Source organism: Lepidochelys kempii, chromosome 13, assembly GCF_965140265.1.
Source record: "Lepidochelys kempii isolate rLepKem1 chromosome 13, rLepKem1.hap2, whole genome shotgun sequence".
Classification (NCBI taxonomy): Eukaryota; Metazoa; Chordata; order Testudines; family Cheloniidae; genus Lepidochelys; species Lepidochelys kempii.
In genome coordinates, this window is record NC_133268.1 from 15,246,629 (window position 1) to 15,273,082 (window position 26,454).

Genomic DNA, 26,454 nt, shown 5'->3' on the forward strand with positions numbered 1-26,454 from the left:
TTCCTGTTTTCTTTTACTTTATTTTCCTGTTTATATATAGTCCGTGTAAACATACAGAGGTTGTCTTGGTTTCAGAGGCTTCCTTGGCTATTTCATTCTTGCTAAGATCCACGTGTATCAATGGAAATCCATGGGGCTGCTCCCCCCTCCCCCGCCCACACACACAGACACAGATCTAAAAATAGAGACAGAGAGAGATTTGTGAAATGACACTAGCCATATTTATTGACTGAAGGATCGAGCCAGTGCCAATGAGGAGCTAAAGCCTGTGCCAATAACAAGATGGATATTATTAGGGCGCTGGCAAATTTCAAGGACTTTAAATGAGAGACGGGAAGTTGAGTTTTCTGAATGTTTTTATGGAAAAGGTAAAAAAGCAGCAGCTTAAGCTTCTCGGCTGGGAAGAGAGAAAGCTGCACAGAAGCCCCGTTGCTTTGAAAGCTTTTGCAGTGCCTGCAAGTTTTGTTTAAAAACACACACACTGGGATTTGTAACATCACCCATATTCCTCTCTCGCTCTGTAACTTTCGGCTCAACAATTAAGTGCTTGTGCTGCAGACTGAGAAAAGCCACAGAGCTGCCTTGGCCCGGAGCTGGGAGACGTCATGGATTCCTGAGTGTGAAGTTTGCAGGAAAGCCCTCAGTTTGGGAGATGGAGGCGATCCAGGGGTTTCCATGGCACTGGGATAAACAGGAGGAAACAGTGAGGGAATCCCGTTATTTTACAGCATTCAAAGACTATAAACACTCGGAGCAGGGAAGGAAGTGGCCTTTCCCTCTCTAGTAACCCACATCTCAGAGCAGAGAACTGACTTCACTTCAGGAACACACTCAGCCCGATTCGGATCCCGCTTTGCACCCCCAACGCCACCAAGGGCAGGCAAGCAACGGGGGTTGCCTCTCTTCGGGCAGCCTGGGTTGAATATGGTTTAAAGAAGATTTTTTTCCCCACTGCCACTGAGTAATTTTTAAAAAATTCCTAATGCAGAGAGAAGCTGCCTGCAGGCTGGTACATTACCACCACATCATGAGGTCTATGGATCAAGGTAGGGTCCTCACAATTCTATGCTGTCTCGCGCGCGCTCTCTATATTCCTTCAGATACTTCTTTGTAGATCTTTCCTAAGGGCCAGCTGCAATGTTCAGTGTTTGTGTGTTTCTGCTCCAATAAGCTCAGCTCAAGGATCTCAAGGTAGGAAGTTTTCCACTGCTAGAACCTCGCCTGTGGAAGGTACAGAAACTTTCAGGCTTGGTTTGAAGAGCTCCGGGACAGGCGATCAAAATTTGTCTAAACAGATCTCCTGTAAAAACTCAGCCAGGGGGACTTTCATCATCAGAGGAGTCTTGCTTACTAACCCCTTGTGTGATTAACCCTTAATTTACCTCTTACAGGCTGGGGTTTCCATGGTTTATGTGCAATTTTTTAAAGTAACAAAATAGTTCTTGGGCTGGTTCATGTTTGATGTTGCTATAATCTCCAATAACCAAGCGGACAGGTAATCCTTCATTTGTCTTTCCTTTCCCTTTCATTTTTCTATATGCCTCCCCTCGGGTTTCCAGTGTGATGCGCACCGTGTTATCATTTGGTTTAAGTATCGTGTACGCCCAACCTAGAATTTACCTTAGAGCTGATTGAATGCACTCGGCTCTGTTTATTTCCCGTTGGTGCAGGGGGCAGCCTCTGGGCGACTGGGAGTTGGGATCGCCTCTGAACTGCACGATCCCTGGGACCTTTTTGCTAACGCGTGCGCCCGGAGGGTGGCTTTAAAAACCACAAGCCCACCTCGGAGCAGGGAAAGCGGCGCGGGGAGGGTTCCCCAGGGGGGGCGAAGGAAGGGTTAAGGGAGCCGTGTGGGGGAGGAGCCTGCTTGGTGTCATGAAGATGGGATTTGCGCTCGGCGTGGCCGGGCTGTGGGAGAAGAAAACTGCAATTTCACCGAGCCCAGCTGAGATTTTTTCCTCTCTCGCTTCACAAAAGAGCTTGGAGGCTTTGAACGTGCCAAGCTCTACCGGGGCTCGGAGGCGTGGGACAGCCTGGCTGTGTAGATTGCAGAAAGGTTGAACCCGCGTCTCTTCCTCCCCCCAGGGGAACCGCAGGGCTAGGCAGTAATTATCCGTGCGGGACATGGGAGAGGGGGCGGGGACCGGGCAATAGGCACAGGCGCTGGCGTGGCTTGAGCCTAGCAGCTGTTTAGAGGACACAGAGCTCTCTAGAAAAGATCGTCCCTCCTTTTTGCAACTACTAGCCGCCTGATTCAATACAAACGGCGCTCAGGGCTTTCCCAGCTCAGGGCCAGCCTCTCTGGTGAGTCTCCTGTGTACGTGTATATGGGAGAGCGAAGGAGGGTGTGAGTAATCCGGATTAGATAAAAACACTCGCATGCGGAGCGGTAGCCGCTGAAGCGGTAACGTGTTGGCAGGAAAACCAGCGGAGAGGAGCAGACCCTGGTCTAGGAAAGTTAACTGCTGTCTCGCCCAAGGAAGCGCCCAGCTCTGGAAATGAAGCACGTTAGTTTCACAGAGACTCATGTCTCTGGGCCCGATCGTGACTTGTCGCGGTAACCGAGTTCGTGAGGGGCTAAGGCACTAGCGGCTCAATATAAACTAGCGCCAGGTGATTAATCTAGTCTGAACGTCACGAAATCCCCCCCGTTTCCTGCCGTGGAAGTGCCTCAAACCCCTCTCAAGCCGTGGCCCGCTTGCTGCAAAAATCCCCACTGCTTGGCAGAGGCCGACCAGCGGACACGGCTGTATTTGGGCGACTCCTTTCTGTGCTCGGCTTCGCAAAGCAGCCGTCGGCACACGAGGGCCGCGGGCGAGTCTCCCGAGGAAAGCCGAGCGTGGGCGCACCCCGTGGAAACCTGCGCCCCGGAGAAAGGAACCGGCCTCGAGCGCGGATTGAGTGGCTCGGTTTAGATGGCCCCGTGCGCTGGTGACGAAAGCAGCCACTTTGGGGCGGGAGGGGGGGGGGGGGGCTCTTTGCCATGGACTAGACCCACTGTCAAGCCCAGCCGCCACCCCTTCTGGGGCGGCGCGGATCCGTCCTTCGGAGCCGCCTCTCCCCTCCTCCCGGAGAGGCGCTGGCCGCGCTGGCGGAGGGGGGTGACTCACAGAGGCGCCGTGGCCTGGCCCACCAGCAGGAGAGCGGCGCGGGCTGGGCGCGGAGCCGGGCGAGGGGGGGACGCGCGGCACTGGCCGGGCCGGGGAGTCCGAGCCTGGAGCGCGGCTCCGCATTCACAGCAGAGGGCGAGCCCCTCCCCTGCTCCCTGTCAAGGGGGGCGGGGCGGGGGGGGGTTGGGGGTTTTAAGTGCGGGAGGGAGACTGGAGGCCCGCAAACGGCTCCGCTCCCCCTTCTCAAAGGCAAACACGCTGCTGCTTAAAATGCTCCGATGCCGACGTGTGTTGTCCGCGATCACTGTTTGCTTTCATCTGTTCCCAGCCTGAGAGCAGTAGGTACGGCCAGCTCGAAGGACGGGCGTGGGAACGCCAGCCGAAGCGGTGCCAGCTGGGGGCGCGGTAGCAAAGGGTTTTCTTTGGAGGCTTATTGCTGGTGCCTGTTTTTGGTTTGTTTGTTTGTTCGTTCGTTTGTTTGTTTTTTAAAGCAGATGTGATGGCCCAGAAGACACCTGCTAAAACACGCTCCTGAACACACAGGCCCTGAGCCAAAATTCACTGAAGTCCCTGCAAAGACTCCTATTGACTCCACTGGGCTGTGGAGCAGGCCCTCCCTGCCCCTTTTCCAACTGCACACACAACCCACACTTTCTCCAGCTATAAGTACCTACAGGGCCCTTCCCCTTCTCCTATGCAGCCCTGTTGCCCTTACTTCACCCCTAAATGTATCTCTACCTCTCCTTTTCCCCATCTGCTTTCCAGCATGCTAATTTGCTGCAAATATAAAAGAAGAGGGGGAAATGGAAGGTTTCTTCTTGCTCCTTTGTTTGTTGGCAGGTCACATTGCCACCTGCTTTGGGAAATCAGCTCCTGTGCCTACGTATCTAACAGCCACCTGAGGCACTTGGATGGCAGCAAGCAAGTTCCCTTGCATTAGTATGCATCTCTTGTAATTTCTCATGGCTGTCAAAAATCCCAGAGGAAATTCTCTTCTCTCTTCAGCTTTGAGCTGGAGGTTGTCCATGGAAAGCCGGCAATGAAATTAAAGTTTGGGGTTTTCAGATTAAACATGGGAACCTCAGTAAACAAAGCAGCAATGTAGTGTATTTACACTACTTACCCTCAGCTGCTCAAGGAGAGATTAAATCTTGGGTCCAACCCCTGCACTCTTCATGCAGACAAAACTCTCACTGAAGCCACTCCCAGCACTGGGGCACCAGTAGGTGGGAGGAGAGAAGAGGGGAGGCTGATGTTTGGTTGATTCATCCCTGATGTTGTAATCCTGCTGTCCATCAACTCCATAGAGTAGTAGCCCAAAGGGAGAAGAGCAGCACTAAGCCACAGTAATGACACATTTCAGAGTGGTAGCCATGTTAGTCTGTATCAGCAAAAACAGCTAGGAGTCCTTGTGGCACCTTAGAGACAAACAAATTTATTTGGGCATAAGTTTTCATGGGCTAAAACCCACTTCATTAGATACATCTGATGAAGTGGGTTTTAGGGTATTTTGCACCATGTCATTACTAACAAATTTATTTGGGCATAAGCTTTCATGGGCTAAAACCCACTTCATCAGATGCAAAATATAAGGAATTTGTGGTGCATGAGTCTTTCTATCATGTTACTATAATGCCACAAAATAAGGGTTTGTAAAAGCTAGGTCTGGCTGCAGACCCTGTTTGTTCACAGAGTAGGTACAGAATGGTCAATGAAAGTATTACCTCACTCGTGAACCAGCTCTATGGGTGAGAAGATACTTCAGCGTCCTCACTCTTTTGATCCCTGCTTGGCCTCTGTTGTGAATGGCAACAAGGATGCCAATCACGGTAGTGGTTTTTCACGAGTAGCCATCAGTCCAGTAGGGATTGGTCTGAGATCACCAAGACTATTTCACAGACAAGGACAAACAACCATAAAATGTTAAGGACTTTCAGTTACTGGGCTGCATTGAAGCCAGTGACAATTCCAAACTTCCCAAAACATCCATCCTTACAAATCTTACACAACACTGGTTGGTAGCCCTATATGTTTGAAATGGGATTCTCCCTTCTTTTTGTGGTTATGCCCTAAGGAGAAGGGCTGCCAGGAGACTGACCTGGAGCTGAATGTCCTCAAATAGTCATTCATTTTCAAAGTCTTTCCTATGGCAAAGAAATCCCATTCACAGATGTGGACACGAAGCTGCCATAACCAGAAGATTCTTTTTATATGCTTCACTCTTGGGACGGGCCAGGGATAATAATGTCTTAGAGCTTCTTTTCCACTATTGGTCTTTTTTTTTTTTTTTTTTTTACTATGATATGTACATTCCATTGGTTTGCAGAGCAAACTGTAGAATTTAATGGGAACGTGGACATTATGAGCAATTTTTCCATTGGCTTTTCTTGCCAAACCACTTTGAGTCTGAAATTGGGGGGTAATATCTGACTCAAGCTGTCCCCAAAAATGAGTGCTTGTGCTTGTTTTAAAAGAACTTACTAGGAATAACATTCTTTCCCCCCTTTTCTTCTCTTTATTGAAAAACAAACAAACCCCAAACTAGTCATTTGGAGTCAGGACCCAAAGAGCTCACTTTTAAGAGCTTGGATAAAATCCACTTGTAACTTTTAGGCTCCTAATGCATGCCACAGACACCACTGGAACTACCAGTTGTGTTTTGTTTTTGTTTTAAGATGATATGTAAGTGCCATATCTTTTATATGTTTCTTCTCTACCTTTAATTTTTGTTTGTTTGTTTGTTTGTTTTAAGAAAAAGGTTCACATGTACATTGCTGGTCCAGTATTTTTTTCCTCCTCAAATAAATATAAACTAAAGCTAACCTGGCCTACATAAAAATTAATATAATCAAAACCTCTTTCAGAAAATTGTCTAAAATTTGCTTGAGCTTGGTATATATTTTGATCAGTTGCATTTTTCTGAGAAGACACATGGTTTGATACAACCCATGATAGTGTGTAAAGTTCTGGCATAACACTGACTAGGCCTGGCAGAATTCAATTTTTATTTTTTAAATAATTTTGATGGTTAATATCAGTGTTTATTTTTAAGCATTTTATTTTTATCAATTTCAATTTTCATGGTTTGGGGAAATTATGGCGCAGGTCAAGCACTAGGGGGCTCAGACCGGGACAGGATCCCTGGGGTGCAGCCTGGGACTCTGGGACCGCTGTGCCCCCTTAACTCTCCAGCCTGGGCTGTCTCTCACAATGCTTTCCTGCTAGTGACAAACAGCAAACCCCTCCAGGCCCTGTTATCACTCAGCACAACTGCATGTGGAGCCCCACACCCAGCTAGATTGCATGAATGCTCCCAGAGCCACTCATGAATCACACTGAGAAAGGCACCAGCCATATCCCCCAGCTCTCAGCCTTGTACCTCAGGAATATACCATCTTGCACTGTTTAAGACCCCTTCTTGAGCAATGCAAGTTTCATCAATGGAAAGTGGACATACACTAGCCACAGTTGCCAACTTTCACACAGTAAATAAGCACCCTGACTTTCACAATAAGCCAAAAATCAAGCTAATCCCATTTCAAAACAAGGCCAAAACAAGCCAATTCCTAAGAACCCCAACACTCTATGTGATTAGATCCCCTCGTGTGCAGTCTGGGACTGTGGTGGGCCTGCTGTGCACCCGTGACTCTCTCCCCCCCTTACTCCTGCTTGCCCCACTCTTGCCCCTGCTTGCTGGGAGCCGATCAAAAAAAAAGAAGCAACAAGCTACAAGCCAAAAACTAGCCAACAAGCAACTCACAAGCCAATTAAGCCCAAAACAAGCCCAATTTTTTCCATGGCTTTGGCATGTCTGACACCAGTCTTACCAAACACTTCAGGCAAACTCAGTGGTAAAGATAAATAGTAAAACAAGTTTATTGATTACAAAAGATAGATTTTAAGTGATAAGCTAAAAGTCAGAGCAAAAGAAAATATAAGTACGCAGTCTAAACCTTAATTCTTATCACACTAGACCAATTTAGATTAAGCAATGTTCTCACCCCATTGGATCTTACAGTCCTTAATATACACGTCTGTCTCTTAAACCTGGACCAGTCTCCTCTGTTGAAGTCATCAGTCTTCTCAGCGTCCTTGTTGCTTGCAGCATAGGTGGGCGGAGGAGAAAAGGCCAAGCATGTGGCCGCTGTGTTCTGTTTTATACCCTTAGTCCATGTGCTGGAGAATACGAGTCCAGGCAAGTCTGATGGGCATTGTTGAGTCACCAGGCAAGGTTGAGCGATTCCCCGGTATAGCCTTGTGCAAGTGAGTCATTGAATTGTGACTTCCTTGCTGAACAGTGGCTGTTGATGGTTGTTTTGACATCCACCCGGGGTTTGGCTATCCCCCGGTTATTGTCATTGGGGAGCTAGTATCTGGGCACTTCCCAAATCCACAGCATATTTTAGTGACAATCATATAACACAATTCTCATAACTTCATATGCATTAATGATATACATATTTAGAGGCAACAGTGGGTTTCAGTGGATCATAACCTTTCCAATGATACCTCACATGGCATGCTTTATCTGAAATATCACAATTATATACAAATGATGAATATGGCAGTTTTGGGGTGCTCCCCTGAGGTACAGTGTCACACAGACAATAATTATTTAATGACCACATAACGCTGCCCGCAGTGACTCTAGAGCATGAGAACCAACCTCAGGACAGACTGTTAGGAACCAGGGCACAAACCCAAAATTGGTTGTGAGGGCTATACTTACATTTCACCAACCAATTGTCAAGTGTAAACTCCTCAAGCACTATAACAATCTTAACATGGGGTCATAGACAGTCCCCTCCGGTACTCTGAGTTATGTCACCCTCCAGGTAAGCATGCCTTCGTGATAGCTGGTCCTTTACACCAAGAATCACAGCAATATTCAGGTTACTCCCGGTTCCAAAGGACCAGTCACTTACCACATGTCAATTTCACTTCAGATCTCACTCCAAAGACAACACTTGTAGCCAATCCTATAATAAGCTCTCAAACAATTTATTAACTAAGAAAAGGAAATGAAAGTTATTTACAAGGTTGAAGCAGGTAAACATAGAAACACAAATGTGTTACAATCTTAAGTTTCAAAAGATAATAGAAGCTTCTATAATCAGCAATCACTATATGTCCTTGAGGGCTAACCCAGGCTGAGCAGCTGGGGATCTCTTGTTTATGCCTAGAAACACCTTGCTCTCCAGAGTCCAAGCAGTATAATCAGTTCCTTCTTGTTAGGGGTTTTATTCTCTTCATCCCACAAGCTTTTGGTTGCAAAGCTCAGCTGATGGGACAAATCCCTTGCATGACTCATCTTCACAGAGAGGAAGCAGAATAACACCAAAAGTATTTTGTCCATTTATCGATGGCACATAGGAAAATTCCAGTTGCAACGTTCCACAATTGTCCATCCGGTATCACTGGACCTTTCTTTTTGGGAAGGGAGTAACACCTCCTGTTGGAGTTCAGCACTTCACACTAGTTAATGTCTCTCTCATGCCTGGTGATTTACATAGTCAGAGAGACTCCCAATACAACTGCTCAAATATTACCTTACAGTATGGGATATGGATGTTATGAGTGAGATTGATGCATGCAACAACTCCCAAGCAGTCAATAAAGTCTAATGTCTAAACCCTAAACACATTCTTATCATTCGAATACCTATTTTAACAATACTGACACACAGATGAGCCAAACTGATGCCAGCTGAGTATTTGTCAGTGTTCAGCTGAGACATGGGGATGTTGGCACAAGCTGGCACCTGCTCTGCTAGCATCACAGATAGGAGATGCTGAGATTCAGAAAGTTAAAGCTTTATAACTGTTAAAATACAATTTGTCAAATCACATGTCAAAATATACAAAGTAAACATTCTTAAATCAAACTCTTATACGTTCTCAAGTAGCATTTTTCTTATCAATGGAAATATTTTTCATCAGTTTGTGTGTGAAATGGATGTTTGCTGACATTTACTGTTTTAAAAAAAACCTAATCCTTCCAAGCCTAGATATGAGGTGAAAATTGAACATGATGCCACAGTGAATAATAAACTTGGATCTGCGTAAGGCTTTCAAATTGAAAAATATTTTCATTATCATTTTAATATCAGTTTCTATGACATTAGAAAATCTGTTTTTACTGCTGTTTCTTCCCTTTATTTATAGACTCCTGGTCCTGTTGTACATAGGTAGTTGAGTACCAAATACTTTTCCAAGTTTATTAGAATAAAGCCCTTCCAAAGTCAAGCACTGATCGAGCTATGTGAAAAATTTACCAGTTCCCCAAAATGGCAGTATGCAAACCGTGTATTTGCAGTCATGTTCCATGTAGAGGTTGCTATAGGCATAAATGGCTACAATTTCTATTAACGCTGAAAGGACAGATCTTGCTTTAAGATCTCAATGCACCTCTCTGGCTCATGAAAATGGCTTTCACAAAAATATGAGGCAACTCTAAGTCAGAGGTTCTCAGTCTGAGAGTTATGAACCCCAGCTGGATCACGACCAGATGTCAGGGATCAGGACCACCCTGCTCTTCCAATGTTGGTAAATGAGAATGAGTCCCATCTAAGTTAGTGGAGGATCCTCACATCGACAAGGTGGTCTGCTATGGAAAGGTTGAGATCCACCACAACAAACTAACCCATTAATGATGTTTGGACATTGTGTTCTACAGTTTGTTCTTTGCCTTCATAAATCACTGCAGCTCTAGGTAGAAAATGAATATTGGGAAGTATTTGTCACGCTGTATTAGAAGACGAGGCTGGTTTAAAGTTATTCAGGGGCTGCTAGATGCTGTCTTGGAGTATGTATATTCAACTGAAGATTCCACAGGCTATTCAAGTATTCTAGTTTTATCCTGCATATGTCTGCACTGATAATTATTAACAACTGTACTGTAGGCAGTATTTTGTAAGATATGTAGCCACAACAGCAGAAACTTAAAACTATTTCTGACATTTTATTCCCTCTGATGGCTTGAGACTACCTTTGGTGAAAGTTAGAAATGGGTCTGAATCAAAATCCCTCAGCCTTTGGAGGTGCTCAGAAGCCAAAGCAATAATCTGACCCGAATTTTGCAGCTAGCAGTTATTTCTATCATGATCTCAACTAGGTTGGTGGAGCCAAACATTCCTGGTATTTGGGCAAGAGTTCAGATCCATATTTAGTGGATTGGGACTATCTCTAGCAAAAACAATATGTTGTTGGGTAGAATGCAGCCTGCATAGTTACAGAATGTATCCACTGTTTCTTTAATATGGAATTGCAGCCTGTGAAGACTACTAGTCCCAGAAGGTGATATTCCGTCTTTGTCCTATGAGATCTATAGTCACTCTGTGTGCTGCAGCTCTGTGAGCAGCTGGAATCTAACCCATTTTTATACGTTAGGCATAGCTGTCAGATTCCTGGAAAGTTGCCAATATAGTCTCCAGGTGGACAAAGTTTGGACACCTCTGATCAGAGCTAATCCATGCATTTATCCAGCACTTTCTCATAGCATCTTAGAAATGAAGGACTGGAAGGGCCCTTGTGAGATCATCAAGTCCAGTGCCCTGTGCTGAGCCAGGACCAAGTAAAACTCTTAGTTTTAAAATGTTTTAAAAAACCCATTCCTGACAGGTGTTTGTCCAATCTGTTCTTAAAAACCTCCAATGATGGGGATTCCACAATCTCCCTTGGAACCCAGTTCCTGAACTTTACTCTTTTAGTTAGAAAGTTTTCCCAATATTTAACTTAAATCTCCCTTGCTACAGATTAAGCCCATTACTTCTTGTTCTACCTTGAGTGGATATGGAGAACAATTGACTACCATCCTCTTTATAACAGCCCTTAATATATTTGAACACTGTTATCAAGTCCCCACTCGGTCTTCTTTTCTCAAGTCTAAACATACCCAGTTTTTTAACCTTTCCTTGTAGGTCAGGTTTTATAAACCTTTTATGAGTGGCATGCTGTTGCATTTTTAGTTAGACATACAATTCTATACTTGCATGCAAAATGGCATCCTCCATGTGGCGTGACCTCACACGTATGATGTGTGTGAGGTCATGCAGTGTGGAGGACACAAAATGGCATCCTCCATGTGCGTTCAAGGGCTGGATGAAATCATCCACTGGGCACAGCCAGTCCTGGAGCATGCAATTCATGCTTTGCATTCAGAGACAGCACTCCATTACCTTTTTGTCGCTCTCCTCTGGACTCTCTTGAATTTGTCCACATCTTTCCTAAAGTGTGATGCCCAGACTTGGACACCATACTCGAGCTGAGGCCTCAACAGTGCCAAGTAGAGCAGGACACTTACCTCCCATGTCTTATATATGATACTCCTGCTAATACACCCCATATGATATTAGCTTTTTTTTGCAACTGCATCACATTGTTGACTCTTATTCAATTTGTAATCCACTATAACCCACAGATCCTTTTCAGCAGTGCAACTATCTAGCCAGATGTTCCCCATTTTGTAGTTGTACATTGGATTTTTCCTTCCTAAGTGCAGTATTTGCACGTTGTCTTTATTGATTTCTTCTTGTGGATTTCAAACCAATTCTCTGATTTGTCAAGGCTGTTTTGAGTTCTAATCCTGTCTTCCAAAGTGCTTGCAACCCCTCTAATCTTGGTGTCACCTGAAAATTTTATCAGCATACTTTCCAACCCTTTATCCAAGTCATTAATGAAAATATTGAATAGTACTGGACCCAGGACTGACCCTGGCAGAACCCACTAGATACAGATAACAAACCATCCCAGTTTGACCATTGAGTACTCTTTGAGTATGGTCCTTAAACGAGTTGTGCACCCACTTTATAGTAATTTAATTTAGAGCACATCTTCCTAGTTTGTTTATGACAATGTTTTTGACACAGTCTAGCTGACCTTACTAAAATCAAGATATAGAACATATACTGCTTCCTCCTATCCACTAGGTTAATGACCCCGTCAAAGACAGAAATTAGTTTGGCTTGGCATGGTTTGTTCTTGACAAATCCATGCTGTCTATTCCTTATAACCCTATTATCTTCTAGGTGCTTACAAATTGGTTGTTTAATAATTTCTTGGGTATTGAGGTTAGGCTGGGTCCTCTTTGTTCCCCCATTTTAAAGATAGGTACTATTGGTTGCCCTTCTCCAGTCCTCTGGGACCTCACCATTCCTCCAGGAGTTCTCTAAGATAAATGCTAACCATTCTAAGATTGCTTCAGCTAGTTCTTTAAGTATCCTAGAATGAATTTCACCAGGCCCTGTCTCAGAACAAATGTATATATTCTTGATGTATAATGCAACACCTCCTCCCTTTTCTCCCTGCCTGCCCTTCATGAATAAGCTGTACCACTCTTCTCCAATACTCCAGTTATGAGATTTATCCCACCAAGGCTCTGTGATGCCAATTAAGGCATGATTTAGCTTACGTATTAATACCTCCAGTTCTTCCTCTCTCTTCCCCATACTTATGCATTTGTGAATAGACGTCTAGACGATTGAGCAGATTCCCCCACTGATTTTCCTCTTGTTGCTTCTATGACCCTACTGTAATTTTCCGTGTCCCACCCCCAACATCTAGCCCTCTGTTAAGGTCACATTTTTTAACGCTTACCTGTGGGCTTTCATCACCTGCCCACTTTGAACCTAGTTTAAAGCCTTCTTCACTAGATTGGCAAATTGGTGCATGAAGATGCTCTTCCCCTTCTTGGCCAAGTGGACCCTATCTCCTCCCAGTAGCCCCCCTTCCTGGAACAGCATGCCATCAGATGCAGGTGCCAGACAGGCAGTACATCTCCTGAGACATCCTGTCAGGTACCTCCATCCCCCTCAGCAGGGAATCCCTGACCACCAGCACCCTATGCTGCCTCTTGGATGTGGCAGCTATAAACCTCCCAGCCTTGGGGGTAGGTGACTCCTCCTCCACAGCCACTGGGGTCTGCTTCTTACCTCCTGTTGCCAGTACAATATACCAGTAATGCATCTCAATGGATGGGGGACCTGGATGGCATGTGGAGCACTGTATACTGCCCAAGATGGCCAGCAGGTTAGATTTTGTCTCATTACTCCCTCTAGACCAGTGGTTCTCAACTGTGGTCCACCGTTTGTTCAGGGAAAGGCCCTGGCACGCTGGTCCAGTTTGTTTACCTGCTGCGTCTGAAGGTTCAGCCGATTGCGGCTCCCACTGGCTGTGGTTCGCCGTTCCAGGCCAATGGGGGCTGCAGGAAGGGCGGCCGGCACATCGCTCAGCCCGCGCCGCTTCCCACACTCACATTGGCCCAGGGCGGCAAACTGCGGCCAGTGGGAGCCGCGATCAGCTGAACCTTCGGACGCGGCAGGTAAACAAACTGGACCGGCATGCCAGGGGCTTTTCCTGAACAAACGGTGGACCACAGTTGAGAACCACTGCTCTAGACCCACCCAGGTGTCTTCGTTTATGTTTAAATGGAATGTCCATGGCCCAGGTTTAAAACAACATGGTTTTCTTGGAAGAAAAAAGCTTCACTTTCTATTTCTCGACAAATGATTTGTTCTCAGAAACATTAAGGCTAAGTTTGACACTTAAATCTTTAATGTAGTCACAGGCCAGCTAGAAAGGGGCGGGGGTTTAGAATTAGTAGAATTCACTGTTTGTGGTGGTTGAATCCATGCTCTTTCCTTTTTGGGGGGCAGGAGGGCTAATAATGATGGTGGTGACAACCACCACCATTGACATCTGTTTCTTGGGTACCCCGGCGTACTATCCTAAGACCACAAATATTGCAATTTGATGTTCTAACTACATTTAAATAATGGTCCCAATGATGGAAGGCTGGTGCTTTCTCAAACACATACCTGGCAGCCATTGCGTACATTTTAAAAAATTTTCTTCAAATGGAAACTTTTCAGAATAGCTCAGGCTTTCTAAGGCAGCAGCAGCTGTCCTCTGAGATGGCGCAATAGCAGATATAAGTTCTTCAGGATGCCTTCAGAGCCCAAACCCATTGGCAGCAATGCTTTCTGAGGTGGCCTCTTTTTCTAATCCCACTAGCCAAGACCACTAACCTCAGAAACAGGATAGACCCTCAAACTGTAGTACCTATTCTCAACAGCAGCAGCAGCAGGGCCCTGACTCCCCTAGTAACACAGATTCTATGAAACCACACCTATAGACCAGGGGAGAGAGAGGGACCGTAGAGATTTTAAAGAGTTGTCTCAAGCTTGATTACAGAAGTAGCACTGGATCTTTTTCAAGGTGACTCAGGGGCCCCAGCAGTAACATAAGAGACATTTCAGGCAAGGAGGAAGCATCATATTCCATGAAAGGTTTCAGAGTAACAGCCGTGTTAGTCTGTATTCGCAAAAAGAAAAGGAGTCCTTGTGGCACCTTAGAGACTAACCAATTTATCTGAGCATGAGCTGTGAGCTGTAGCTCACGAAAGCTCATGCTCAAATAAATTGGTTAGTCTCTAAGGTGCCACAAGTACTCCTTTTCTTTTTGCATATTCCATGAAAGGAGGCAAATAAATGGCAGGTGAGCCTCTCTCTGTTTTTCTTACATTAGTGCTGATAAAGTGGAAACCTTGTCAATTGTCTTTCCTGGCTGTTTCGGCAATATGTGCAGAAAAAAGCTCAAGTTGCTCTCTCCAAGGAAGCTATTGTGTTACTATGTACATTTTGCATGAATTAAGTGTGATATTGTCCTCTTAATCTCTGTTGGGTTAAAATATAGTATCAATGTCAGCATAATGTTCAGTCAATTAAGGACTAGACTATGATTCTTCTCTGTCTGTTTAAATTGTATCTTGCAGTGTGTACTTGTGGAGAAAATACCACTAGACTTCATGGCATTCCTAACCATCTGCTTTTGTAAATATCAGAGTTGCGTGTGCAACTACAGTAACAGCACAGGCAAACTAGGTACACAATAGCACCTGCCTTTTTGAAAATCTAGCTTTAAATATTTCATGACACTTTCTGTGATAGTGGGAGTGTTAGCATGTTATTCAGGTCATATTCCAGTGAGGGTAATTCTCTTTGCCTACCTGAGACTACAAGAAGAATAACAAATTTATTTGAGCATAAACTTTCGTGAGCTACAGCTCAATTCAGTGGATCCACTGAATGCATCCGATGAAGTGAGCTGTAGCTCACGAAAGCTTATGCTCAAATAAATTGGTTAGTCTCTAAGGTGCCACAAGTCCTCTTTTTCTTTTTGCGAATACAGACTAACATGGCTGCTACTCTGAAACCTACAAGAGGAATGTTATTGCATTTATTATCTTCTTCATTTCATGTCAGGAAGTATCGACCGATATACCCCTCCAATGTTCCATCCCATTAGTAGCTTCACTTCAATAGTGGATGAAGACGCTATATAAATGTAATATATTCAATATCAGCTTTTAAATGGTTATTATTTGTACCTGGTGGAAGTCGCAATGTGTGAAATGCTTTCCAAATAAAGACAAAGGCACATTATCTGCCCCAAAGAGCTTACATTCTTAAAAATGACAAAACAAAGAGAAGTTGGCCCAAAGATATTATGTCACCCATCTTGTCTTTCAAAACTAAGAGACATGAAAAGTAGAGGAAGGGGGACCAAAAGTGCCAGCAAGTGTTGGCTACATTATGATAATAGTGAGCAGAAGGATAGTCCAGTGGTTAAGGCACTAACCTAGGACTTGGGAAACGGATTCACCACTGATTTCTTGTGTAACCTTCTATAAGTCACTTAGACCCAGATCTTTAAAGATAGTGGGATGTAGGCTCCCAAGTGCCTAAATCCCTTTTGAAAAATGAGGGTTAGGTGCCTAAATCAGTGAGACATTGCAACTCTGAGCGCAGCAACACCTACATATCTTTAAAAACCTGCACCTAAGTGAAATGCTGAAGGGTAAAAAGGCCTCTTTGTGCCTCCTTCCTCATCTGTACAGTGGGAATAATAGCACTTTTCCCTACCTCACTGGACAAATTAAAGGACTGAGAGCTCCTCAAATGCTATAGTAATGAGAGTCCTGTAGATACCTAGATAATACAACACATGCTTAAGAAATAAAACATATAGTACCAGTATACTGAACCCCACATGGCAGCCATGTCCCAGGCCTCACAGCAGAGGTGAGTTTCTAGGAGAGATTTGAGGCAGGAGGGGGTAGCAGCTTTGTGGACTAGCTCAGGAAGGATGTCCTGTGAATTGAGGCAAATATGGAGCTGGTTGGTGGAGAAGCTGATTAAGGGGGTCTGGAGGCTGGTTGCATTGGTAGTGTGGTCAGTGGGAAGTGCATAAAGGGACTTGGATGGATGGCTTTGTAAGATTATTTTTCCCCATGAGCAAGATTGAGCAGAATAGAGGCCTCTGAAGATGGACACAAAATTTCTCTTTCCTAAAGGTACCCTAGTCCAGAGAGTCCAGTCCTTGTTTGCTGGATAGGTCCAATCCAAAACCTGCCTACTGTCCTACACCGGACTTAGTGAAAATCCACAGATGATTGAAATTGAAGGAGTGAGAACCGTATGAAGCAGTGGCTGGGGGCAGAGCAGGGGCTGGCTGGGATGCAACAGACCCTCCAGAGCACATAAAACAAGTGCAACGACCTGAACAATCCCAGGAGTGGGGAGGGAGGATCCAGGAGGAAGAATTTTATTCAGCATAGAAAAAAATGATAGCCTGGGGAAGGAAGCTGGCTGAACAAGGCTGCCCTAGGCAGTTTGCTGCTTTCAGCAAATTTCTGGCCATACCTCTATGGTCCATACTATCCACCCCTTTAAAAACAACAGCCTCCTGTTTGCCATTTAAGCTCTCTATTAAATTAAGGCCCTTTTGTATCCCATGTGTTTGTTCTTTTCACTTTCACTTTTCATTTCCTCCTCTCTATTTTCCCCCTTCTACTACATCTCTCCTTATCTCTTCCACCAGATTTGTAAAGTCTAGTTTGCTGTATTGTGAAAATACTCAGTCCCTTTCCTTCCTTCTCTTCTTTTCCGGTGTGTCCCCCCCGGTCTTCTCCCTTCCCCTCCTCTGTTCCTCCTTTCTTCGCTCTGTGGATTCCCCCTCCCCAGTCTCTCTGAATGGATTCATCTCCTTCCAGCCTCTCTCACATACTCTCCTACTGCCCTTCCCCAAACCACTTTTGCCCCTGCACACGCCCACTTGCTTCACTCCCCTCCCCGCCCCAAATCATCTCTCCCTCCTACACGCTCCCCACCCAGGCACATGCAGAATTCCTTATCAAAAGCTCCCACCCTGAACTAAAAACCCACCAACGCAGCTAAAGGCTCTCCCCACAACACATGCACCCCCCCTTGCATGCACATACACGTAGGCTCCTCTCTGCACTCCCCAAAATATGTAGCCCCCACCCCGCTTTCAGATGCGGCCTCCCCTCTCTCCAGCTCCCCAGTGCCCAGGGTTCTCTCATCTCTTGCTCCTGACCGAGCTCCCTCTCTGACCCCCCTCATCCTGCTTGCATTACAGGAGCCCTTCCCTGCTGCAAACTCCCCGCGTCCCCCGGGTTGATAGTGCTGCCAATTACAGGGCAGTGTCCCCCCCCCGTCCCACACCCACCCACCCTTTTGCTGGTTGCAGGAGGGGGCTCCTCCTCCCTCAGGCAGGACCCGCCTCCAAGCAGCAGGTGGCTGCTGAGAACAGGAAGTTGACATTGTTCATCTAGTTAATTTCACACTCTTGTCACTGAGCTGCTGTGTGACAGGGGGTAGGAGCGGGGGATCACTCACCCATCACACAGACAGCCGGGGACTCCTCACCTCACCGTCCCATTCCGGATTATTTAGACAGACCAGAGTGGACCTTGCTTGAAAAGTGCCGCTGACTGAGCTGAGAGGTGATAACAGGAGCTCGGGAGATTTTTTTTTCTTTTTCTTTTTTTCTTTTTCAACTCCCGTTTCCCCTCATACTTGGAAGGATCTTGGGTTTTGGTGGGCGTGAAATTTACAGCTTTTCAGCCAGGGAGGTGAACTTTTTTGCCCCCATCTCCTCTCTCTGTTAATAAAGCAGGACTTGGCCGGGCGACACAGATGAGTTCCACCCATAAGGATCCGGAGTTTGACTCACAGCAGGGGGACCATGACCCAAATCAAAATGTCAGCCCTCAAGAGGAATTCGACTTCTCGATATTATTCGATTATGATTACTTGAAGTGTATAGAAGGTTTGTGGCGACTACGCATTAAAAAAAAAAAAAACAGCTTAAAACCCCGTGCCCCTGGATATGTGAAATAATGGCTTCAAAGTACGGAGAGTGTATGTACTATGTAGGGCTTTGTGCCCGGGATGAGCCTGGTCCTTCTAGACTTGGGCAGAAGTAACTGTATTTCAGGGGAGGGCTTGATTGCGCTCTCGGGAGAGATCAAGTTGTTTTCTCCAGTTAACCCTAAGGGGGCGGTAGGGAAATAATACAGTCTCTGGTGAGGTTACAATATCCGTTGTGGACCGTTCTTTGAGCTTCTTTGTATTAGCAAAAGGAAAGGAAGATAAAGAAAACTTCACATGCTACTCATCGTGCAGTAGCAACAGTGTATCCGTTAGACTATTTGCTTTGGTTGTAATGGGATGAATGACTAGAGAGCTGGCAGATGAATTTAATCACAATGGCAAAACACAGCCAGTGAACCCATGTAATATATACTGCCTTGTGTTTTTAAAAAATTGGGTAATGCAGAAGAGAGCGAACCGTGATTTAAACTGCGACAGATCATTTCAATTTGTTGTTTTTAAACACTTCCTTACTGTGGCTCCCACCCTGCAAAGACTTACCCACCTGCTGAATTTTACTTGTATGAGTTGTTCACCATTGTAACGTTACATGTGCATAAATTTTTGCAGGAGTGAGGCCTAAATTATACTTTACTGGAGTGACTAATACTGAGGGAAATGATTATTTTACAAGTTAGTTTTAGGTGAAATGTGTGGTTGCTTTAAAATTATTCTAGTGTTCAGATCCTTTATAAGACGATAGCAACCAATCGCTAAGGCAAGGTAGATTGGCTACATCTAGTGACTTGAATGACTGGAGGCACTCTCCTGCCCTTTCTAAAATACTTTGCACATCAGTGTCAATCATGCACATTTATGCAATGGAATTGACTATAGTTGAGGATGCCATACTATACTCCCTATGACTAGCATCATCTTGAAGAGGGTATCTTGAAAGTTGAATTTAAAACCGGAGTCCTGTGTGCTACCTGACATCATAAATGACTGGGTTAAAGGACTAGATGGATTTAAAATTTTGAGGAGAAAAAAACTGGATGGGCCTGAACCAAAACCCAAAATCATTCCTGAATTTTGAGGAATTTTCTAGTTCCAAACTACAATTTGAGTCCATCCAGAAAAAAAGGGGGTGGGTGGGCATTTTTTATCCTGCTAAGCCCACATAAGCCTGAGTTACTGTGAAGGTTGATATGTGAATATATGCCTTCCCACTCCCCACGCCCAAAGTTACATGTTAAGCCGCTGGTTCTCAACCAGGGGTACACATACCCCTGGGGGTACGCAGAGGTCTTCCAGGGAATTTCATCAATTCATCTAGATATTTGCCTAGTTTTACAACAGGCTACATAAAAAGCACTAGCAAAGTCTGTGTAAACTAAAATTTCATACAGACAATGACTTGTTTATACTGCTCTATGTATTTACATTTCAGCGTATACTATAATATTTATATTCCCATTGATTTATTTTATAATGATATGGTAGCAATGAGAAAGTAAGCAAATTTTCAGTAATAGTGTGCTGTGACACTTTTGTATTTTTATGTCTGATTTTGTAAGCAAGTAGTTTTTAAGTGAGGTGAAACTTGGAGGTGCGCAGGACAAATCAGACTCCTGAAAGGGGTACAGTAGTTTGGAAAGGTTGAGAGCCACTGTGTTGAGCTTTCCAGGCCTAATGAAACTAAGCATGCTTGATTTCTTACTATTTGTTAGCTAAGTGAGCTGTAGCTCACGAAAGCTTATGCTCAAATAAATTGGTTAGTCTCTAAGGTGCCACAAGTACTCCTTTTCTTTTTGCGAATACAGACTAACACGGCTGTTACTCTGAAACCTAAAATACACAGCGTTCCTGTCCCCTAAAATTTCCAGTCTAAACTATGTAGCAACAGTTGACAGGACACAGAGAAGGGAATAACTAGGATTTAGTTTTTGAGACAGAATCATTTTTTGTGGGCACTGCAAAAGAAGTTAATTTTCTAGGAAGGATTTGAATGAAGAGAATGTAATGGCTTGCCACATTGGAAATGGAAGAGTGTTTAGTGCATAGGGGGCTGTGTGGCAGAAGGAGATAAATTATGGCACGATTAGCACATAGATTCTTTTTATTGCTGCATTCCTAGGCACAAGCAATGTAATAGAAGCAGGATGGTTAATATAATCTAAAGTTTATCGTAAATCCACATTATCTGTTAGGTTTAATACAATTTCAAAGTTGCTAAAGTAAACCAGTGACTGTTAATGGCAATTATTTTAATGAAAAACATATTTCAGTGAAGTCTTCAGATTCTTTTTTCATTCATCTCTTAAGTGTAGAGGCTAGTGCTGAGTAGTCTTTAGTGGGAAACTCCACAGGATATCGTAGTACGTAGGAGGGTGCAGAAAGCTTCAGCTTTTCAACCGCACTAATGGTGAGCAGTGTACACTTGTAGAGAGATGTAACTTCCTTCTAGAGCCTGCTTTCCGTGTATTTGAATGGCTAGAAACCATAATTACTATTAATTTTGTTTGTTCCCAAGATGGAAATAATTAGCATAAGAAATAGCACAACAAAATACTAGCATTGTAATCTGGACAACATTCCCTGTCTTTGAAAAGACATCATTCAGAATCTGTAAGCAATTCGTGGACATCAGTAACCTTCAATGTACTAATGTTTACAATGGAACAGAAAATTTAAAATGTAAAGAAAAAGCTTTAATCCATGTCAAGCTAGTTGTAGTTGAAGGTGATTGGTTTTGAGAGATTTTGGCCACATCTCAGCAGGAACAAGGTAAACAGGTCCTTTTCAGTTTTAGATTCAAAACACAGCCAAAGCCATAGGAGTGTCTTTGGATCCTAGGTTTTGAATCCAGTTCATACATTCAGAGACATTGAGACTCTGGTTTTGCCTTATGGACTAGGATGCTCAGCCCACCTCTCCTGGCCAACCCTATAATAGCAAGTCACTGTAAACATGGCAAAGAGGATCCATTTTTTTGGCAAGGAAACAAATGTCAATTTCAGGCTTCAGGATTGGAGCCTGGGGGAAATTTGTTTTAGACAAATGAAAAAAAAATACTGTAACTTGACAGTGTCCTTTTAAGCTTGTGTCTTAAAACTAGTATCTATACTACAATCTGTTGCCATGGAAAAGACAGCAATATCCTTACTGAAAGCAGTTGGCCGTCTCCAGTGCTTATATGTGCCTGAGACAACAGGAACATGGGCTGCTATAAAAACAACAGAGAGAAAAAAAAGTGTAAATAAAAATCCAACCGTCAATATTATTAATATTGGATTTTCATCTCTAAGCCAAGCATTTACATAGGCAGGAGTGTAGCAAAAAGGTGCCACTTTCCACTTTGCCTTTCTTTTTTAACTTTGATCTTAAGGTTTTCATTAGCTATCTTCTTCTGATGGTAGTAAAACTAGAAATGCCAACTAGTAACAGGCTGAACTGAGAGGTTTGTTTAGATAAACAGACTTCTGGAATTCTGAAAAGAGGGTGTGTTGTACTGTAGGGATGAGCGGTACGTTTTCCCATGGTAACCGAAGGTGTGTGTAATATTTTTTTATTCCCTTGAAGATGCACCTGACCAGTGCTTTGAGGACTTCTTAGTGCTGCTTTCTTGATTTTATTTAATTTTAAAACCTGACCTTGAGACACATCTTTTTCTGTTGCTCAGAGACAATGTCTTCTTGAAAACCCATCTGCTGAATTTCTTCCAGTCGAAGATCACCATTCTCCATTTTTGGCTGAGAGGCTACAAATTCTCATAAGCCTCTGATGGTTGGGAGTCAGAAAGGAACTTTGTGTATGAGCAGGTTACACCAACCATTCTGTACGGTTTTGTACATCTTAATAGATGTTTCAGAGTACTGGCTACCGTGGGATATAAAATGCTGGACTAGATAGATCTGATCCACTGATCTGTTCCAGGAAGGCAATTCCTATGTTCTGGAATGAGATGTGTTCTCTGATTGCTATCAGACAATCTGTTGGTGACTAGTTATGTTCCATTAATACTGAGGATTCAGAATGGGACACCATTTTTTGTAGAGTCATTTGAGACCCATAAAAATGTCTCTGTGAAATGATTGAGGACAAATTTTGCCCTAAGATACAAGCAAGTGCCACTAACAACAATGAAAGTTGGTGTGCATATCTTGAAGGCAGCAGTTGTCTCTGCGCACAACCTTTTGCTAACATCTTCAATCCAATGTAGTTATAATCTTTTACACAGATTTAAAGGGACACTGCCAAAGTTGATAAGTCAAATTTGGGACCTGGCTTCTTTTGTTTTCAATCTCAATGTAATTTCCTCATTCCCTCCTCCCTCCCCCCGGCCTTCCCCCTGCCACAAAATAAAGTCTTTTTTACTGCTTTTATTAAAAGAAAAAATATCAGCATTCCAGTCCTGGTAAATAGCTGTACAATAAACAAACCAATATGCACAGCCCAGAGTTCATCAGCAGCCCTGCAATAAAGAATCCAACATGCACATTAGAGAGAATTACTCTTACTTATGAAACCAACTTTCACTCTACACTTCCAAGTAGTTAGTATAAATAACAGAAGAAAGGGCTTTTTCAAATATATGAAAAATATCTTTACTGTGTCATTTCAATTACGTAGTTTATGTAATTTAACATTCTATGGGCTGGATTCTCCTTTCACCCTGGTGCAAATAAGAAATAACTCCATTAAAATCAAGGGAGTTGCACTGTTGCAAAACTGGTATGAGATCCAAATCAGCCCATTACTTTGAATTCTCTTGATTCCTGCATCCTGGATGGTGCTATCTTTAGCTTTTCTGAGATGATTTTTCACAAATCCATCATGGTTGTGCTCTGTCTCTAAATTCATGCTAATTGGCCAGATCACATTTGGCAGTCTAAGCAGCTTTGAAGTTGCAAGTAATACAAAATACGAGAAACTTTCATGCTGTGGAAATCTTGAATATACAGGAGCCTGAGGCAGCTTTCCTTCCTTATGCACTTTAACTGCCCATCAACGTCAGGAGAGTTTTGGAATACAGAGTTTTTGACCCTTAAACCCACTTATTTTTCTTCTGTGTGGCTTAATTTTATGTGTTCTTAAAAATAAACTCGAGTGACAATTCTTCTTCATGTAAGCTAGGGTGTGTGTGTGTAGGGGGCGAGGAGTCTCCAATCACCAGGTGGTTGTATGAGCTTTCTGATGCATTTGGACATAAGTTTAATATATCTATATCTTATTATTTATATTATGGTAGCACCTAGGAACCCCAATTGTGACAGGCACTGTAGAGCCAAGCACCAGAGAAGACAGCCCTTACAACAGAGAGCTTGCAGTCGAGGTTTTAGGATGCCATAGATGGGTGAAACAGACATAGCCTTAAAGCTGTGGGATTTGGTTAGACAGACGGAAGTGTGGATGCCTGTCTGAACCTAGGGAGGGCCTCACAAGAAGACTCAAAACCCCACCGCCCAAAAAATTCCCCCAAACCTTTCCCAACAGGCTCATTGTACCTGTCATTATCTGCTTGCAAGGAAGGAGACTCTGACCCCCTTTGCTGCTTTCAGGGGAAGAGCACTAGGGCCATTCCCCCTAACATCTTCTATGGGGGAGCAGTAGTATGCGGCTTCTCCCTGCCTCTTTCTCTCACCCCAAGGTGCTCCTGTTTCTCTCCGACCTGAGGTCCTGCCATTTGTCCCCCCTGCTCCATTTCAGTTTATTTTTCATGTTCACCCAACACCACTGATGCATCTTTGTCCCCACCGCACAACTAATTACCCCCCTCACTCCACTGCACAAGCCCCTACAGTGAAGCTGTAAAAAAGTGGATGGTCAGCCCCAGGGAGAATTTCTGCCCTCCGCCCCCTAGACTTGCTGGCCAAGCTATGCATTTGCTATGGTTCTATCATCACCTGGAAGGAAAGGGGCCAGGGTAGTGCAGCCACTCTTTGGGGCCATCTGGCTGAATCCTCCCCCAGGCACTCCCAGTGTTTGGGCTGCTCTGCACTTTTGCTGGTGCCTGTGAATGCAGATGGAAAGCAGCCAGGCAGAGCCCTCAATTGGCTTGCCCCGCATGTGGAGAAACCACCTTACTTCCCCTCTCAAAGGCAGGAGACTGGCATTGTTTACAAAAACAAACTGCTGCGGTGCTCAAGCAGGGGAGCTGGGATGTTGGCTGAGCTTATTCCTTCCTGGAACAGAGTCCAAAACCCAGCAACTGCGCTAGCCAGACAGGGACTATTGAGAACTATGTGTCTGCTAATTAGGGGCCGTATCCTGCTTCCACTGAAGTTAAAAGGCAAAACTCCCTGATTTCAATGGGAACCAAATTGGGCCCTAAATGAAAGAGTGGAATTGCTGCTTCGCACCAACCTTCTCTTCTTTCTTCCTGCAGCAAAGTCACAATGCTCTATTTGTAACATCACGATCATTTCTATGGCGACAGACTGTGATGTCACAAACACATGGGTTATAGCCATACCACTTCAGACAGTGATTTCATTGCATCTCCTAAGCTCAGCAGAGTTGGGATTTGGATGGGAGAATTCCAAGAAAAACCTAGGTACTGCAGGAAGTTATGTTGATTCAGTGTGTGGCAGCCTTCCCTCTGAAGCAGACCTGAGCCAATATACCAGAGTGGTTCTAGGGAATTCACTGGTTGCTGGAGGTGCTCTCTTTTGCATGAGAAATAATACTGAGGCCTTGGCCATTTTTTTTGGTCAGTGAAGATCCTCAGGCATGTTTTTTTCAAGGCGATGTTCAGAGATGTTCTGCTTAGTGCCTTGATCAGATTCCAGTGATGCTGCCTGCTCTATTGATAACTTATGCAGATGGTTTTAATTTTCACTGTGTGTAGTGTTGCTGGCATGTTATCATAGTGGGTGAGCGATCTCGGATGATATAGTCTGTAAAGGTCTTTGGAATGTCTGAGGATGAAAAGTGCTATATGAATCTAGGTTCATGTTGTTGCTTGTTGCTGTGAATCATAGCAGGAATGCGAATTCCCCTGCTTGACCCTGGAGTGAAAGTGACTGTTGAAGTATTTTGTTATGTTAATAATAAGCAAAGTGATCTTAGAATGATGCTCATCACAATAATTTTATTGTATTAATAGTTCTTCAACATTTATTCTTGTGTGAATTAAAATTTGCCTTTATTAGATCTCTGCAGCTCATTTTAAAAACATATGAAGGAGTGAGGTCTGTTAGCAGCAGCATCTTTGAAAATTCCATATATAGGACAATTTCTTTTCTTTCCTCTTGCCCTCCATGCACACACACACACACACACTCCTGAAAAACTGCACCACTTAACAAATGTAGCTAAGGATCTGGAGCCAGGAATTGTAATGCTTCCACATTGTGCTATCTCATCATCTGTCTGTCTATGTGCCCATATCACATTGCTATGTATGGTAGGGACCATAGTTGATCTGGGAACTGAAACATGCAATCATTTTACTGTTCCTTGGTGTGAAATCGATCAGCCTAGAGAACCGTCCCATGATTACTGAGACAATGTAGAAGTTTAAGTTCCTATAGTGTTGAGATCAGTCCTGCTCTAGTTGGGGGGCTGATTTTGCTCTCACTTACACCAATGTAAATCTCCGGAAGGGACAGTTTGCATGAATGAGAAGGGGCATGTTGCCTTGTACAGTAGTGGTGTGGGATGAGTTCCTCTTGTATGAAATGATGTGTAGGATCAGCCTCTGGGGTTAGGTGCCACAGAACTTGGGTGATCTGGATGACAGTCAGTTTCCATGGATACCAAGATTTGATAATTGAGATCAACAATGCCAAAATGTATCTGGCTCAAGATTTAGTTACTTCTAATTTGTTATCCCTATAAGCAGTCTTTTACTGTGATGAAATAAGGCAACTGCTAACAGGAGCCTGAAGAAATCTGCAAGTGGGACTCTGAGAGCCTTCTGTGGCTCTGTCAAATAAACATTTGGGAGGCATTTTTGAGGCATAAAAAATAAGGGGGGAAAAAACCACACAGAATTTCTGTTTAAATGCAGCATCCCAGAGGCTGTGCAAAATGTGCAGAACAAAAAAACAGAACTAGTCAACATTAGTGGGTTTTGGTATTTTGGGTTTTTTGTGAGTGAGGGTCATGTTTTGTAGCAAATTAGAAAGAGTCATTTTACCAGGAACTCAGAGCATATTATATTTTTTT

At 44.0% G+C, this 26,454-nt stretch overlaps 1 protein-coding gene and 1 long non-coding RNA gene across 7 annotated transcripts in view; one reads left to right on the forward strand and one right to left on the reverse strand.

The window, feature by feature from the left end:
• Positions 1-735: 735 nt before the first annotated feature.
• NFATC2 (nuclear factor of activated T cells 2) overlaps positions 736-26,454 on the forward strand; it is a 135,377-nt gene continuing 109,658 nt past the window's right edge. For 3 of the 6 annotated variants that reach the window (XM_073309384.1, XM_073309385.1, XM_073309386.1), the window contains exon 1: positions 17,756-18,238. In XM_073309384.1, the coding sequence (XP_073165485.1) occupies positions 18,106-18,238 (133 nt within the window). In that variant the 5' untranslated portion in view covers positions 17,756-18,105. Of the gene's footprint in view, positions 1,047-17,755; positions 18,239-26,454 lie in introns of those variants that run through there. The other 3 variants (XM_073309387.1, XM_073309388.1, XM_073309389.1) reach the window with 2 other exon arrangements.
• On the reverse strand, positions 3,541-7,226 carry LOC140897089 (uncharacterized). Its single transcript, XR_012154679.1, has 3 exons — positions 7,112-7,226; positions 4,835-4,998; positions 3,541-4,528 (listed from the first exon to the last, which is right to left on the reverse strand). It is a non-coding gene; the product is annotated as an uncharacterized lncRNA (long non-coding RNA).